General features: G+C 64.7%; 1 protein-coding gene across 1 annotated transcript in view; it reads left to right on the plus strand.

The window, feature by feature from the left end:
• The window catches only part of KCNQ1 (potassium voltage-gated channel subfamily Q member 1), a 349,058-nt gene extending 333,406 nt beyond the window's left edge, over positions 1-15,652 (plus strand). Inside the window, exon 16 of the mRNA XM_079928195.1 lies at positions 14,295-15,652. Within this exon, the coding sequence (XP_079784321.1) occupies positions 14,295-14,525 (231 nt within the window). The 3' untranslated portion in view covers positions 14,526-15,652. The remainder of the gene's footprint in view (positions 1-14,294) is intronic.
• Positions 15,653-16,900: the final 1,248 nt, after the last annotated feature.

Below are 16,900 nucleotides of genomic sequence, written 5' to 3' on the forward strand. Positions count from 1 at the left end.
AGCAGCGCCCCCTCAGCCACAAGGTCCCCCCACACACTGGGCATCTGCGTGGCCAGGTGACAGAGCAGGCCCCCTGGGGCCACGTGCCCCCGTGGGTGAGTCATGACCCAGGGATGCGGCGGCTCGGCAGGGGAGGTGAGCAGGCAAGGCAAGGGCGGGGGCGGCGGCTGGCGCCCCGACTGCCGAGAAGCAAAGCGCCAAGGAGGGGCCGGGGGGGCAAAGAGGGTGCGGGGCCCCGGGCCCCGTCTTCTGGGGCTGCTGGCGCCGCCCCTCCACCGAGGGCGTGGGGGACTGAGCTCCCCGTCTCAGAGAGTGTGCAGACAGGTGGGGAGTAGCCCGGCGTTCGGCGGAGGAAGAATGCGGCCCAGGGGCTTCCGGCTCAGGCTGGGGGTCTCACAGGCCGGGAGAGAACAGGCCTGGAAGGGTGTTGTCACGTGCCCAAGGTGGCGAAGGCTCACCCAAGCCCCCAGCTGGTCCTCCAACGCCAGGCAGGGTGCAGGGCTTGGTCCTGGACAGGCAGAAATCCCTGCGGCTTCCCCAGGAAGGCAGGTTCCAGGAAGGGCGCTCCAGTCCGTTCCACGTCTCCTTCCCCACAAGCCTCTTCCAGGTGCCAGGAAAGGGGCTCGAGTCCAGGTCCCGGGGTCTGGGACCCCAGCCCAGAGCCCCCCGGCCCAGCCTCCAACCCAGGTCCAGCCTCAGGGGGCCTAATTCAGGGAATCCTGTCCTAGGGGCAGGAGCCAGGAGTGGGGGCGGGGCCGGGGGTGGCCCTGACCTGGGTGTGGGCCTGGGGGGCCCGGGGCGCCAGGGGCTGCCTGCCCGTCTGGGTCAGCTGCAGCTGCAGCCCGGCCCTGGGCGGCTGAGTCATGGGGCCGCTGTTTCCAGGCCAGGACCGAGGCAGGAAAGGCAGGGAGACTGGACACGCCGGCACCTGAAGGGTGGGCAGGCGTGGTCCCCCCTGGGCTGGGGGTGGTCAGCCTGTACCCCAGCTCTTCCAGCCCCCCAGCCCTTGACACCGCCCCTGGATCCTGCTCCATGTGCCAGTTCCCACGTTTCCCCCACTCCCCAGTGTAGGGCCCAGCACAGCCCTGGTGGAACTCTGCCCGTGTACACACGCACACACACACACACACACACACACAGGCACACACGTGCCAGAGCACACACACGGAGGCCAAGCCCCCCAGCCCCTCTGCTGGTTGCCCCACCTGGGGCTGACCGGGGCAGTCTGGCCTCTGGTGGCGGCGATCCACTCCTCCCGCAGGTCTTTACTTCAAGGAGTCGTGCCGGGAGGGGTGTCTTTGCAGAAAGAGAACCTGGGCAGCCCTGAGACAGGGCATTTAAGGGAAGACTCAGCGGTGGGCAGAGGCAGCTTGAAGCTCCTGGGGGAAGAGCCCGCCCCACAGACGCAGCAGGTGCGAAGAGCCCGCGGTGCTTCTGGGCCTGGACAGAAGGCCCACGGGGCTGGGGCGGCGAGGAGGACCCGGCCAGATCGTGATGGCCTCGGGGCCACTGCAGTGACCCTGGCCTTGACTCTGAGGGCATGGGGGGCCCCCGGTTTAACGTCCCCCTCCTGGGGCCTAAGAGTGGCCATGAGAGAGCAGGTGGGGGGCCGCTGGCAGGATCTGGGGGACGCTGATGACCGGGCCCGGGGTGGCAGCTGCAGGGGTGGGGGGATTCTGGATGGATTTGCTGGGCCCTGAAAGTCTCCAAGCTTGACCCTGTTGGGTGCCTCTGTGGCTGGTGACTTGGGGAGAGGGGGGAAGGCTGAGCCGCCTGGGTGCACTGGGAGGACAGGAGGACAGGGCGGGCGGGGGCTCCTCTCCCCCAGATCAGGGAGGAGCGGAGGAGGGGCGGGGGGCTGGGGCGGGGGAGCCTGTCTGGGAGCGTGTGGAAGGGCCCCCGCAGGGCCAGCCTCGCAGCCGACACCGACGCCAAGAAGACCGTTCCTGGAGAGCGGTGCCCTCCCCTGGGTGTGGCCTGGGGCGCACTCAGCCTCCCCGTCCACAGACGGACACTGACGACGTGGCGTCTCCAGAGCCCCGTGGAAAGGCCCGCTGCACCGCCGCCCCGGGGAGCGGGCTCCGTGGGCATGTTTCAACACGGGCGGCCTCCAAACCCGTGTTGAGTGAAAGGGCGCGAGCAGAGAGCCTAGCATCTCATGTTACCGTTCATGCTAAGCCTGCCGCGGATGGATACTGTGTCGCATGCGCGCGAGCTCGTGTTTTGAAATGGCTGGAAGGATAAACACCAGATCGCTAAGACGGTTACCTGGGACGGGGCGGGGGCGGGGGGGGGGGGAACAAAGCCAGACGCGCCAGGTCAAAGGGGATGTTTCTTTGAAATGTTTTTACTTCTTAGAGAAAATGTTTTCGAAGAGTACTTGTATCACGCAAACCCTTTGTAAAGAGGTTCATTGAACAGCAAGAAGTCCAGCTGGGCAGAGCGTGTGGCCAGGGCGGGGGCGCACGGGCGCTGTCCTGGAGGCCGGCCGGCGTGGGGTCAGCAGGCCTCCAACTGTCCGGGGAAGAGGTTCTGGGGGCCTGTGCCGTCGGGGACCAGCCGGGAAGCTGTGCAGGTGTCCGGAGAAAGGACATAGTCCAGGGCTGAGCGGGAACAGAACAGCCAAGGGTGGACGGAGAGAGGCACGGAGAGAAGCTACCCCAAGCTGTGCGTGCGGGGGAAGCGGTCAGAGGCAACTGGGAGGTGCTGGGAGCCTGGGGGCACGCTGGGGTCTGTCCAGAGGAGCTAGGCCCTGCCCCCAGGACACTCCAGCCACGTACGCGTCAATCTCCGTTCTGAGCTGCGGCACAGACTCTCTGTCCCCTCCCTGCCAGGGGGCCGACGGAGGCCCAGAGTCCCCCAGGTGGTCAGGGGTCATGGACTGCCTGGCAGTATCCCCGCTTTCAGGGAGGCGGACATTTAGGAAGCAAACGATGCAAGCGGCACCCGGGCAGACCAGAGTGGCTGGAAGGGGCAGAGCAGGGAGGTGATGGCAGGCGAACCGGGGTGGGGGGTGGCGGTGTTTCTAAGGAGGAGACCCTCACCTCGGGGCCCGAAGAATGAGACCGTCTGCTGGTTCAGGAGATGGGTGGAACGTTCTAGAAAGCGGGCCGGCAGGTGCAAATGTCCTGAGGCAGAGAGGGGGTACAGCACATCCAAGGAACTGATAGAAGCCAGTGCAGGGCAGGAAGGGGCGGTGGCCGGGGTGGGACACAAGGCCCAGACCGCGGGGGACCCTCTGGCCGAGGCGGGGTTGTGTCTTTGGCTTGAGAGCAGTAGGCAGTCTCACCAGGGCAAGGACGGGGTGCGAGGGGTGGAGGGAGGCCTGCTGGCTGTGGAACTCATGGAGGGTGAACCCACCTCGAGAGGCACTGCGGGCCCAGGGGTCCTGAACTGCCCACACCCTGGCTGATGGCCCCGAGATGGCGGGGGCGGGGAAGGGGGGCTGGGGGCAGCCAGGCCAGGGTAGCAGCAGACAGAGGCAGGTGGGACTCTAATGACGGAGCTGCTGGGTGGCCCCTGCCCACCTGCCCGCCGTCACTGGGCCGCGTGTCACCCGCCTGCCCGCCCGCCGGGGCTGGGGGTTTGGCTGGGGTGGCCGGGTGCTCGCTGGCTCCCAGTACAAAGTGTTCTGCCTGGCGTCCCCCTGGCTTCCAGGACTTCGAGGCTCGTCAGAGGGGCAGCGCGGGAGGGGGAGGCGGGGGAGAATCAAATGCAGGTGGGGCCTCCGCCCTGCCGCCAACACAAACACGGCCTCTCGGCTTCCAGCGCCTTTTTCCAGCCTGCCCTACATTCCCGCTCGCCCGGCCCCGAGGAGGGTGACTGAGTCGGCCAGCCTGGGGCTGCCCGTGTGGGCAGGGCAGGCAGCCCCCACTTGGCCTCTGCTGGCGGGACCCCCCTGAGGCCCCAGCTAGGGGGCTGGCCAGCCTGTTGGGAGGCCCAAGCCCCGCCCATCCTGAGCCAGGGTCTCCCCCTCCACCAGCCCACCCACCAGGTGACCGTGGGCAGCTTCCTGGCCTCTGTGTATCCTGGTCCCCACTGCCCAGGCCCCCTTCCAAGCGAAGAGGCTCCCGTGGAGCCCAGGAAGCTGTGTGCTGCCTGGGGCCCCCTGACTCTGCCACTGCCCCCTCCGTAAGCCGTCCCACGAGCCTTCCTCCCCAAAGTCCAGGCAGGGCGGCCTCCGTGGGCACAGTCAGGCGGTGGTTGCGAACGACTCTGGGCACAAACGTGGCCCCCGCAGAGATGCGGCTGGAGGGAGGAGGTGGCCCAGCGTGCAGGGGTGTCGACTGAGCACATGGGTAACACAGCACACGCAGAGCCCCCATGGGGCTTTCGTCCTTGGGGGTGGGGGGGCGGGCAGCTAGAGACGGAAAATATAATAAATAAGCCAGTGACGTCGGTGTGAGTCCTGGAGGAAAAGACAGTAGATGGAGGATGGGGGCAGGTCGCCGCGTTTAGCTCAGGGCCCGAGGAGGTCTCGTGGGAAAGTGAGCCTTGAGCAGAAATGTGGGCGAGGTGATGGTGTGAGCCACGCGAGAATCCAGGAAGACTTCCTGGCAGCGGTGGCAGAGAGAAGAGGCGGGAGCAGGGCAGAGAGGAGGCCTCATGCTGGAGCTGCCTGGGGGAGGGGTGACAGCTTGGAGCCTCGCCCCAGACTTTCTTTTTATGTTCAGAGCTCAAAGTGGGGTTTCTCAGAGTTCTGAGCAGAGAAGCAAAATCTCTCAGACTGTGGGGCTGAGGGCAGAGGTCACTGAGGTTGTCCAGGTGAGAGCTGGTCCGTGCTCCCCTGGCCACCTCCCTTGCTGGACCCCCGGATGGAGCCAGCAATGTCTTTCACCTCAAGAAAGAACAGCCCTGCCACCCACTAGCCACACATGTCATTAAGACCACCCTGAGTAAGACGGTTCGCCGTAGACTGCCAAGCATGTACGAAAGAATGTTCCAGCTCCATGGGGGGAAGAAAGGTCCTTCAGCGAAGTGCGATGTATCGACAGGCTGATCGCTGAAAGCAGGCCTGCAGCTCAAAATCAGTCCCACACCGTTCAACGAGTGAAGGGTGAAATACAGATCTAAAAAGTCCTAGAAAAAAAAATGTTTCAGGGTCGGAACTGGGAAAGCTACTCCAAGCGTGCGCAAAATCTAGAAGCCGCAATGGACAAGGCAAACGACTCTGACGCCATAAAAAAGTGAAAAAGTAAATAAAATTCTGTATGACATGACCAAAAATGATAATCATAATTGCCATGAACCAATTCACATGACCAGCGGCACACCAGGAACAAACATGTGTGATGTCCATGTCAAAGGACAAACTTTCTTAATATACAAAGAGCCCTTACAAGTCAATGACAAGGAAAAGGCCTGGCCAGCAGCATCCTGGGGAGGGAAGGAGCAATGGGCTTAGAGGACATCTGCCCCCCACCCCACTACTGGGGCCCTGGGAGATGGCAGAGACCTCATTTTCTCATCCAGCAAATATCTGTGAAACACCAACTCTATTCATCCCAGGTGTATTTAGTGAGCACCTACCATGTGCCAGGCTCTGGGAGACCCTCTGGGGACGTGAACGTGACAGCATGGTCAAAGGCCTGGCCGCGGTAGGGAAGCCCACTCTCAACATTTGAGCTCAGGTTATATGTCGTGGTGGAGGACAGTTTTCCAGGCAGAGGGAGTGGCAAGTGCAAAGGCCCTGAGGCAGGATCGAGAGGACTGTGCCCAGGATCTGAGAGAAGGGTGTCAGGGAGGACGGTGAGGGGGCGGCGCGGAGCTCAGGGGCTGTGGATGGAGGTGGGATTTCATTCTGGGCGCACTGGTAATTCCGCAGAGGGAGACAACTCAGCCTGGCTGCCGCTGGAGTGAATGGGAGGGGGACGGACCAGTCAAGCAGAGGCGATTCCAACAGCACAGGCCGGGGATGCCACTGGCCTGGGCAGGGGGCGTGGAGGGGGCGGTGCTGGATTCAGAGCGTGTGCTCTCGAGAGCGGGTGGGACGTGGGCGAGCGCCCGGGGAATCCAGTGCTTTGCTCTGTGGGTGTCGGTACCACTTTCTGAGATGGGAGGATGGGATTGCGGGCAGGGCAAGTCTGAGTTCTCTTTGGGCCCTGCTGCTCCAAGACGCTGTTAGACCTGCTTGCCAGTGGAGACGGGGTTCTGGGGCCCCCGGGAGAGTGCAGAGCTGCGGCGGAGCGTCGAGGGAGTCTGTGTGGAGATGGTGCCGGCAGACGGGGGTCCTTGGGCTGTGGGGTAGAGGGCCTGCGAGATTGTCCCGGCTGCGGCGGATGAACACTGGAGAGGTGGCCCTGGTTTATGATAATGATCCTGACACCCGCCCCCCTCAGCAGTCAGCCTGGACGGAAGCAATGCTGCGGGTGCCTGGCGGACCCCAGGCATCTGTGGGGCTGCCCCGGGGTGAGCGTGTATCCGTGAGGCAGGCAGAAGGTTCTTCTCTCCATCGTGACACTCTCTCAGAGGGGAGCAACCTGCACTCCTAAGGGGTGGTCAGCAAGGGTCAGCCAGGAACTGGCAGGCCCCCAGGAGGGTCTGGGGTGACCAGGACCTTGACCATGCTGTGCCGAGGACCCAGCTGAGGCATGGCTGACTCTGGTGACGGCTCAGATCACCTGCCACCCAGCAGCTAGACAGTGAGAGATTTGAGGGACAGTGGCTAGGACAGAGGCCTTGGTCTACAGCCTCTGAAACGCCCACCCTGGCTGATTCATGACGCTAAACCAATGCACCAGTCCCAGGGGCCAGGGCGCAAGTGGCTGCCACATCGCCCACCTCTTCTGGCCAAGGTTCACCCCCTGCCTGGACTCCACCTGGGCAGAGGACCCTGGGAAACAGGCAGAACGGCTGGTGTGTCGGTGACCAGGGGTTCCAGAGATGGTGGCATCTATCTCCCAGTTAGGAGAGTGCGCTTGGCACCCGACAAAGCCCCCACTGCTCGCCCGCTGAGCTGCCCCATCCCAGCAGCATCACCGCCTGGTGGAAGGGTGCTCACCTCTGTGGCACGTGCAAAGGCCCAGGGGCCCAGAGGTCCAGGCAGATACACTTGCACCCTTTGGCAGCTCAGGGAATGATTTGGTGGACGGTACAGGGAATTGTGCAAAACCACACCCGGGGCGGCGCGTGCACTCTTGCACATGCAGTCTCCCTGCCCTTGTAAAGCCTGAGTACTCGCGTACACACACGTCTTCGTATACGTGCCAACTGGCCCTCAGGCCACGCTGCACACAGGCCAATTACTAACAATAATTACAGTAAAATGGTCAACAGGAGACTTAATCAGAATTTGCCAGATGCCAAGCACTCTTTCCAGTGGTTTCCTGCATTAATTCATTCAATCCTTACAACATCCTGCTGAGGGAGAGTCTACCAGCATCCCCATTTTACAGATGGGGAAACTGAGGTTCAGAGAGGCCAAGTGATTCACCCAAGGTCACCCAACCAGGAAGCGGCAGAGGCAGGACATGAGCCCAGGCAGCCTGTCTGTGTGCCCAGGCCCTCCCCGCAGGCTCTGACCCGCTGCCCTGCGGCCTGCACACCCAAGATGCGTCCTTCCCCAGGGCCCCCCACAGACCGGCATGCACACGTCCCGCCCCGGCCCGCATGCCCAGCGCGCGCCCAGCCCAGCAGGCTGTGGGCCAGGCTCCGAGGCTGTGTCCTCATCGGGCTGGGTGCACCGTGCGCCGCAGGACAGAGAGCTCGGCAGGCCGGCCGCCCTGGGGACTGGCAGTAAAACCTCGGCAGCTAGAAAACGGGCTGATTTTTCTCCAAGAGCTAAAGCACTAAAACAAAGTCATAAACACAATTACACCGTCTCCTGCCATAAATTACAATGTTATGAAGCGCTGTGATCTATTTCCACTCATACCCGGCTCTGTGAGACCGGCCAGCCCCACGGGCTCTAACGAAAGGATGATTTATGGGTGCTGTTCCCGCATTCTCGCCGTGGGGGAGGGGCGTTCCCAAACTCCCAGCGCCAGGGGCAGGGCCCGGGAGCGGGGGCCAGGCTGCCCGCCGGGCAGGGACCTCCCCCCAGGACAGCTGGCCCTAGGCAGGCAGGTACCCCGCACCACCGCCCCCTTCCCCCTTGGCAGAAAGGTTCCCCGGGGGCTCTGGCGTGGAGGCTCTGAGCTGTGCAGCGCCCACCATAATCGTTCCACAAATGTGAACAGGGCCCTCTGTGTACCACCAAGGACAGGCAGAGGAGTGGGGCTCCTGGAGCCCAGTTCCAGTGGGAGAACCAGCTAAGGAGTGAGCAGACACAACCGCAGGCCAGCGGCCCTGGAGCAAATAAGGACCAGCGTGGGGATGGTGGGGGGCCGTGGCAGAAGGAGGGACATGGCCGCGATCAGTGCTTTTGGTGAGGTCCGAGGGTGGAGGGTGGCTGATGTGGGCAGGGGAGCCGCTGGGGAAAAGGGCCTGAGGCAGGCGCGCGCTGCCACGTTTGAGGGCCAGCAGAGCGGCCTGGAGTAAATGTAGAGGGAAGAAGGTGGGGGAGGCCGTAGAGCAACGGGGGACAGGTCGAGGGCACAGGTGGGACTCAGGCTTCTCCTGGGAGTGAGGGGGGAGCTCAGGAGGCTGTGAGTAGGGCAGCGATGTGACCTGGTTCGTGTTTTGAAAGGACCACATTGTGGGGGAAGGCTACCTGGCAGGCTACTGCAATAGTCCTAGCATAAAAAATTGGCGGTCTGGCCTGGGCTGGGAGCAGGGGTGGGCAGGGGGTTCCCAAGTTCTGCTGACAGTCAGAATGTGGAGCAGGGTGCGGGATTCTGGAGTGCTTTTCTGGGATGAGGAAAATGTGCGCGGAACAGGGTGGGTGCCGGGGGGGGGGGGCTCAACAGAGGTGCAGGAAAACCATGGTTTTATGGTCTGAGTTCAGGCCTGAGGTCCCCAGGGATCGAGTGTGCGGGTCTGGGGTGTGTCCCTAGCCTGAGCCTGGGTGCTTAGGGTGAGAGGACAGCAGAACACAGCTGTCACATCAGGGTGGCCCTCCTCCTGCCATGGTCTAGCAGACACCAGGACGCAGTCAGCGTCCCCCCACCTTGGCGCTTTCTCTCAGTGGCATCCGTTGCCCTAGATGTGGGGGTTCAGCATCACCTGCATGTGCTGGAGGGCACAGGGGGCAAAGGTCACAGGTCACCGTGACCCCCTCCCTCACCAAGCAGCGGCTTGCAGAGGGAGGGCCAGGGCCAGGGGTAGGGCAAGAAATGGCATTCTATGGAGATGGAGAACCCAGAGTCCCGGGGGCTGGGATGGGGGGGGCCCAGGACCACCACCTGAACCCCACCGGGCAGCCACGAGGCCCGGGGGGTGCAGTGTCACCTCTCAGCCTGAGTCCTTCCTGGGTCCAGCAGGCCCGTCGTCCAAGGCTGTGGCCGGGCTCCAATGGGGGTGGGAGCGGGCACTCCTCCCACCGGTCAGAATTCACTCACCATACCCTGCGTCCTGCCCCGTGCTGGGGGCTCCTCACAGACTGTATGTTTGGGAGGGGCCGGGGTGGACTGCCCACCCAGGGCACTGTGAGGTGTGGCTGGGGCCCTGCACAGGGAAGGCGGGTGTCGGCCCTGAGCTGTCCAGCGCGGGGCTCCCTCTCTGGGCGGCCAGGATAGGGACAGGGGTGGAGGTGTGGCCGGCTCAGCACCCCTGCCATGGGCCACTGGACCTGCCCCGGCTATGAGCGGGCCCCACCTGGTCCCTCCAAGCTGCATGCAGGGACTCAAGGCCCACGGTGTCCCCGGGCCTCAGCTGTGTCGCCTGTCTAATGGGCTCAGGAGCAGCGGGGAGCAGGGGCTTGTGACCTGGGCAGTGCTGGGCCTTGCAGGTGCCGCAGGCCTGTGGCCAGGGCAGAAGGGGGAGATAGGCCAGCAGCAGCCCCTCTGCAACCCCTGCTCCCTGGCTGCTTCGCTCCCGTGCTCCCTGCCGTGTGTGAAGGGACATGAAGGGGGCAAGGCCGTGTCGCAGGGCGTCAGGAGGACTGAGCGGGCCTGTGCACAGACACACTGAGCAGTCATGGCCATGTCCCTGCGCCTGTTGCCGGCATGTGGGCTTGGGCAGGGCTCCCCGGAGCTTCAGGCCCCCGCGCACCCCATGACATACCGGGAACCCCCAACTCCCAGCAGCCCAGCTTGGCCCCAGGGCTGGCATCCAGCTCAGTGCCTGGTGTTTTTGAGCGTTGCCCCCGAGAGCGGCTCAGTGGCTCTTGGTCCAGCACAGTCTGCACACAAGAGGAGAGCCCAGAGGTCTTTTGCCCTGTGACCCTGCAGAGGGCCCTGGGCTGTCCCAAGGGGAGCCCTGCCTCCCCCTTTAGATGTTGACCACGGGGACCCTGGGGCACCACGAGCTGCCCCCCAGGGCAGGGGACTCCCTCCCCGCAAGCCCCAGGCCTCGGTGTCTCCCACCCCTGCCCGTCTTTGGCCAGTGTGGCCGAGACAGCCCAGGGCTTGCACGTGGCCAGGGCCATCGGGCGGGTCCAGAGCTGGGATCAAGGCCGAGCAGGTTCTGCAAAAATTTCCCTTGAAAGACTCTTTTTCAAGATTTTCTTTTGAAAACAAATTCATAAGCACATCAAACAGGAATCCCGTCCCCTGGGTTTGTCACCACCGCCCGGGGCTCTCTAACTGGTTGTTATTCTAATTGCTTTTTTTCTCTTCCGAGGGCCGGGAGTCCTCTTATGGTTATTAATTTGGTGAATGGAGGCAGGGAACAAGGGAGCTTTTGTTGGCCTTGCCCTTTGGTCACTATCAAATTGCAAATAATGACGAGATCCAAGATCCCCAAAACTGATGTGCCCCAGCGGCTCCCGGGGAACGCCGTCCCGGTCCCCGAGCGGGCACTGCCTTCCTCTGCGGGTGACAGCGCCTCACCTGGGCACCTGCCCGGAGGCACGCGCTTCTCTGTGGCTGGGGATCGGCTCAGGCCGCTCCCTCCGGCCGAATGAAGTGCTCACTGGGTGTCACCATCGAACATGAAGCAAGATAAAGGCGCTCTCCTTGGGAGGAGGAGAACCCAGGGCGGGGGGACCCAGGGGCCTTCTCTCTGGGACGTGCTCAGCCCTGGAGAAGCGTGGCAGGTGTGAGTCACGCTCACAGAGCCCGCGGGCACAGGCTCCTACACGACTGTCCTGCTCCATCCTCAAGAACGCCCCCCACGGGAGGAGCAGCATGCCCCCACTTCCCAGCTGAGAAACTGAGGCCCAGGGAGGACAGCACAGCGGCCAGGTCTCAGCGTGGGATCTGACTTGGCCTCCTGGACCAGCCTGACCAGGCTCACCCCACACTGTGGGGACAGGGGATCAGTCGCTGAGAAGGACGGAAGCCCACCCGGGCAGAGGCCATCACCGGGCCCCAGGGGCCGGGCAGTGCAGGGCAGGCTCAGGCAGCCCAGAGCCAGCGACGAGCAGCAGACAGCCCCGGGTGTGTGGCGCCGAGGTCAGCCACCAAGGGCGGGGGGCCGGGTGGGGGGAGACGTGGCTTCACAGGGCTTGGCCCACCCGGTGATCACCACGCCCTGAAGCCGGACCAGGCGGGTGACTCTGAGGATCCCCGCCCATCAGGCTGGGGCTGGGCAGGCGGGAGGACCCTGCAGGGGGCCAGGAAGACCCAGGGGGACCCTGAGGGTGGCCAGAGGACCACAAGGACTCGGCAGGTGGCCGGGGAGCCTTGGCAGGAGTCTGGTTTGGCCTGCGGGCTGCCCCACTTGCTCTCTCTCCCGTCCCATCAGTGGCGGCATGTTAACCTCCTCCCCAGACCCGCTCCTCTCCTGTGCGAGAAGGAGGGGGAGGCGTGAGGCCCAGGCTTTGGGCCGGCTCTGGGATTCTGGCCCAGATCCGAGCTCGCCCCCGGCGCCCCTGCCACCTCCAGCAGTCTGGCTAATGGGAGCATGTCCCCTGGGACCAGGGAGCCCGGTGAGCCCCCCCAAAGCCCCATCTCCCATGAGCAGCAGCCCAGGGGGCCGAGGTGGGCTTGAGTGCCCCAGGTGGCCCCCTGAGGGCGAGCTCGGCCTGGGGCCAGCCTCCCGCCTGCTCCCAGTGGGGGCTGTGCTATCAACCCCCTGGGATGCGCCCCCTCTCCAGCCGTGCCGGCAGCCCCACCCCTTCCTGAATCCCAGCCATTCTTCCATTTCCTTTTTTCCCAAGAACACCCTATAAAGGCTTCCATACCCACTTGCCCTGCTGGGGGCTTCAACAGATGTTCAAGTGGCATAAAGTGAAAATTTATGAAACCACAAATTTTCCTCTGTAATGTATTTGGTGCTCTAATTGGTGCCAAACCAATCAATACCCAAGCCGGGGCCTGCACAGCGGAGCAACATGAAGCTCGCCCGCACCAGCCTCGTGCAAGGCTCGCTCCAGGCTACCAGGCGCGCAGGGTCCCCCACGGATCTCCCAGGGCATAGGCGGGCAGCGGGACTGGGGGCCCGGCGGTCTTGGGCCGAGGAGAGGGTCCTCCCCAGCCCCCCTTGGCTGGGCTGCCAGGGTCCCAGCCAGAGACCCCAAACGAGACTCTTCTCCTGGGGCCTCGGGGCCTGCGTCTGTGGGTGGCCTCAGCATATGGTGGGACTAGGGTGTCAGGGAGGCACCCGGGGGAATGCAGGGGTGGGGAGAGCTGAGTGAGGGCCTCAGGCTCTAGCCCAGCTAAACCAGAGAAGCTCTGCACCCCCTTCCCTTTATAGCCTGGGCTCCGGTATCAGATGTGTCTGAGAAAATAGGTTAGGCCCCCCTGGCCTGGCTGAGGGGGCCTCAGACATGCAGCTGTCCCTGTCCCCAGGCCCAGGGGCAGGGGAGGAGGTCTCAGTCCCCCGCACAGTCCGAGGAGGCAGAGGCAGCAGGGGAGCCCAGGAGGCCCCAGGAGACAGCACTGGCCTCAATGCTGCAGCCGCCATTGTGCGAAGCTGGGGACGTGGGTCACAGGCAGCCGTCCTGATAGGGGGGCTGTTTCTCCACGCTCCAGCCCCCATCCTGCCCTACCTGCTGCTGGGTCTCGAGAGAGCCCCGTGGCCCCAACTCAGGAGAGAACCCTCCCCTTCTCCCCCTCAGCCAGCCCTGCCCTCCCCCTGACTCAGCGTCCACCGTCCACCGTGGGAAAGAGGCTGTGGACTGCCCCACCCGCCTCTGAAGCCCAACCCGGGCCAACCCGGGGACCCAGCTCCACAGCATTTGTGGCCTCTTCAACCCACAGCATCTTCCCCGGGGCTGACCCGCTTGGCCAGCACCCGGCTCCGTCCGGTCCTGGGGTGGGGATGTTGCCGCCAGCAGTGGGGCCCAGGTGGGTCCTGGGGCAGTCTGGCCCAGGGCGGCTCAGAGCACACACATCGCGGACCGTGTGTGTGTCCAGGTGGACGGCCGGCCCCAGCCAGCCCGGCCTGCCGCGTCCGCAGCCCCGGCGTTGACCCCTGGCGGAGCCGTCCCCGGGCGTCTACCCCAGCCACACTCTCCCCCGAAGCAGCTCTGTGTTCTCGCAGCTTGGCCCTTATCGGTGACCATCTGGCCACCTCCGCTCCCTCCCCCATCATTTCTAGTCTTTCCAGTGTTCCAGGTACCCAAGGCGGGTATTATTTTCTGACGGAGACCCTGGGGGAACCACCCCCAAGGGCACTGCAGGCCCCAGGGTGAGCCACGCCTCATGCCGGCTCATGCCAGGACGTCTGCTTCACCCCTGCCCCTGCTCTGAGGGCCCTGGGGTCCTCTTCCCACCCCCGGGGCTCACTCCAGCCCCACCCCATCTTGGCCATCCAGCAGCCCCTGCTAAGTACCTGCAGCCCCAGGTCCATCCTCCATCCACCTCCCCTCCAGCTTCATGGGGCGACCCCACCTCGTGGGGTGGGCAACCCCAGTGCTCAGCGTGGGAAAGGCCTTTGGGAAAAGCATGGTGGGCGTGTGGCCCTGGCTGACCCCTGGGGATTGGTACAGGTTTGGGGGCTCAGCTGGGAAGATGGGGGTGCCCCTGCTGAGTTGGGGACTGTGCCCGGCCTGACAAGAGCACCCTGAGGCACAAACCCTGTTGGTGGGCATGGGGGTGGGGGTAGATGGCAGGGGAGGGGCCCCGCCCTGCTACCTGCTCAGCCACTGGGTCTCAGGTGAGGGCTGCAGAGCGGGGCTCCCTCCACGCCCGTGTGCGCACACGTGCAGACTTGCACAGGGGCCACGGACGCACACACACGTGCACGCGCGCGCGTTCCACACACACAGCCGTGACCAAGGCCAGGCCCCGCCCCTCCCCTGGCCCTCAAGGAACCCAGGCCTTGAGGCCACCTGCACACCGCCCGGCTCACCTCTGATCCTGTCCCCGCAGGTGACGCAGCTGGACCAGAGGCTGGCGCTCATCACAGACATGCTGCACCAGCTGCTCGCCCAGCACCACGGAGGCTCCCCGGGCAGCCGGCCTTCCAGCGGGGGCGGGGCCCAGGTGGTCCAGCCCCACAGCGGTGGCTCTATCAACCCCGAGCTCTTCCTGCCCAGCAACGCGCTACCCACCTACGAACAGCTGACCGTGCCCCGCGGGGGCCCCGACAAGGGCTCCTGATGGGGGCTCGGGGCCCAGGCCTGAGAGGGGAGGCCCGGAGGAGCCCTGCCCGGCCCACCCCACCTCCCACTCAGCACAGGCACCGCTAGGCCTCAGCCCCCTCTCGAAGGCCCGAGACGGCAGTCCCGCCCTCCAGGGCCCCAGACGCCCGGTGGACGACAGGGCCCTGCGGCCTGCCTGGGGGGCTCAAGACCGCCTCTTCCCAGCCAGCGGGTACTAGAATTTGGCTGGGTGCTGGGAGGAGGGGCCTCTCGGCTCCGAGACCGGGGTCCCCCCATTGCCTGCCTGATACTCGGGACAGAGCGGCAGGAGGTCAGGCCGGGCATCCCAGGCACTTGGTCTGTCCCATGTATGGCCAGGGAGCCGCACAGCTGTGTGCAGGCCCCGGGGCATTCCTGAGGGGAGACAGAGGGACGGCCTGGACAGGGTCTGTGAGGACCCCACCCCCAGCCTCAAAGCCAGGCCCAGGGGGACCCAGGGAGAAGGCAGGCCAGGCAGGGCAGGGCAGGCCCAGCCCATGCCGAATAAAGGATGCCCACGGGCAAGGCCCAATCAAGGCCCCCCCGGGCCTGGGCCTGACTCCCTCAAGCTCCAGAGATGCTGACTCAGGCCAGGAGCTGGCGGGGAGCTGCTCCTGAGGCCACAGCTTCCAACGGGAGGGACGTGTCCACCGCTGTGGCCAGGGCTCTTCACTGGGGGTGGGCTGCCCACCAGTGGAACCGGGGTGCTCAGGTCCCCCACTTTGGACTGGCAGCTTCTCCTACCCATTCCGGAGAAAAGAGGAGGGTCCCCAAACCCCGCTCTGCGTGTGGGCCTCACCTCCGGCTCCCTGCCTGGTCTAAGCAGCTGGACGGACACACAGACGGTGGCCTCCCCAACCCGCTGCTGAGCCGCAGGGGAGCGGACGGGCGCCACCACCTCTGGCGGGACCCACCTCCTCCGGCCTGCTCCGCCTCGCCGAAATCAGAATAATCTGTGGTGATCTGGAACCTGTGCTTCAACGAATTTCACAGTGTGATTTTGATTCTGAACCGTTCAGGTTTTTCCTAATAAATGTGGAATCACAAAATTGATCTTGCCCTGCTCTCGCCTCCTTTCCTGGGGCAGCAAGCGACCCATCTTGGGGACAACCTGGCTTCCCGTGGAGCTGCTGCCCACCCCTCAACACCCCAGCACCCCTCACCCCGTCTGTGCCCACCCCGGTGAGGGGGCCCAGAAGCCTCAACCCCCTGGCCTGGGGTTCCTGGGAATGGGGTGGCGCCCGTGACCCAGGAGCACCTGGAGGCCGGGCTGTTCCTGTCCCCCCGACCCAAGGTCGGGCTCCAGCCCACCCGCTAAGCCTTTGCTCTTGCTGGTGCCTTTGCCGGGGGGTTCTCCTGTCCCCTCTCCATCTGTTGAAACCACTCCCTTGGTCTCCAGCCAGGCTCAAAGCCCCCTCCTACAGGAAGCTCTCCCTGATAGCCCTTTATGAGACCAGCCCCACCCCCAGGTCTTGGGACCCTTCAAGGGGGGAGGGGCGAACAGGTGAGGGTCATCGCCCCCAGACAAGCAGCTTGGGGACCCTGTCCTCAGGATTCACATCCCACACGCACTTCTCAGGTCTCGGGCTTAATTCTTAACTCCAGGACAGCACCTGCCCCCACTCCCACTGCCAGCCTCCCACTGCTGCCCACGGGCATCTGGGCCCCTGCCTCCTCCAGGCCCAGCTCCGTTCCCCCCAGGTCCTGCCTGGAGCCCTCCCCAACCTCCCTCTTGGACGGGACCCCTGCAGTCTCCTTGGAGGCAGGTGCCCAGGTGGCCGCAAAGCAGGAACTCCTGGTCCGTGTGGAATGTCAGCTTGGGCCCCTGTGGGAGGGGAGGGGCCTGGGTCCCCCTTTGCAGAGCCCCAGGGGCTCCCCGGAGCCCAGCCCTGGCTCCCACCCGAGGGGACGTCTGGCCGTCGGGCACTGGCCGGTGTGGGGGAGGGGAGGAGGGCCAGCGAGGGCCCGGGGCCTCCCCAGCCCAAACCCCCGGGGGGGAGGGGCGAGAGCAACAATTACTGGAAAGGCAAAAGCTGTTGTTTCCTTGTTGAGTAAATATTTGTGGAAACCCCAGGAGGCGGCTGGCTGGAGAGCGGGGCCCTCCACGGTGCCCCCGCCCCGCCCGCTGCCGGGCACGGCCCCCAGCCCTCGGGGCACTCGCTCGGGCCGCCCATCTGGGCCGGGCGCGGCCCCTGCACCCAGCCCGGCTTTGTTTTGCGTATTATCGACTGCGCACGAAGTGCCCGAGTGCTTCACTCCTGGACGGGCCATTGCAGCCCTCTCGGGTGTGAAATGCAATTTACCTGAAATAAAGCCCAATTATGGAATTAGCTAATTAAAGCCGCAGTGGAGGCT

This window comes from Stenella coeruleoalba (assembly GCF_951394435.1).
Source record: "Stenella coeruleoalba genome assembly, chromosome: 8".
Taxonomy (NCBI): domain Eukaryota; kingdom Metazoa; phylum Chordata; class Mammalia; order Artiodactyla; family Delphinidae; genus Stenella; species Stenella coeruleoalba.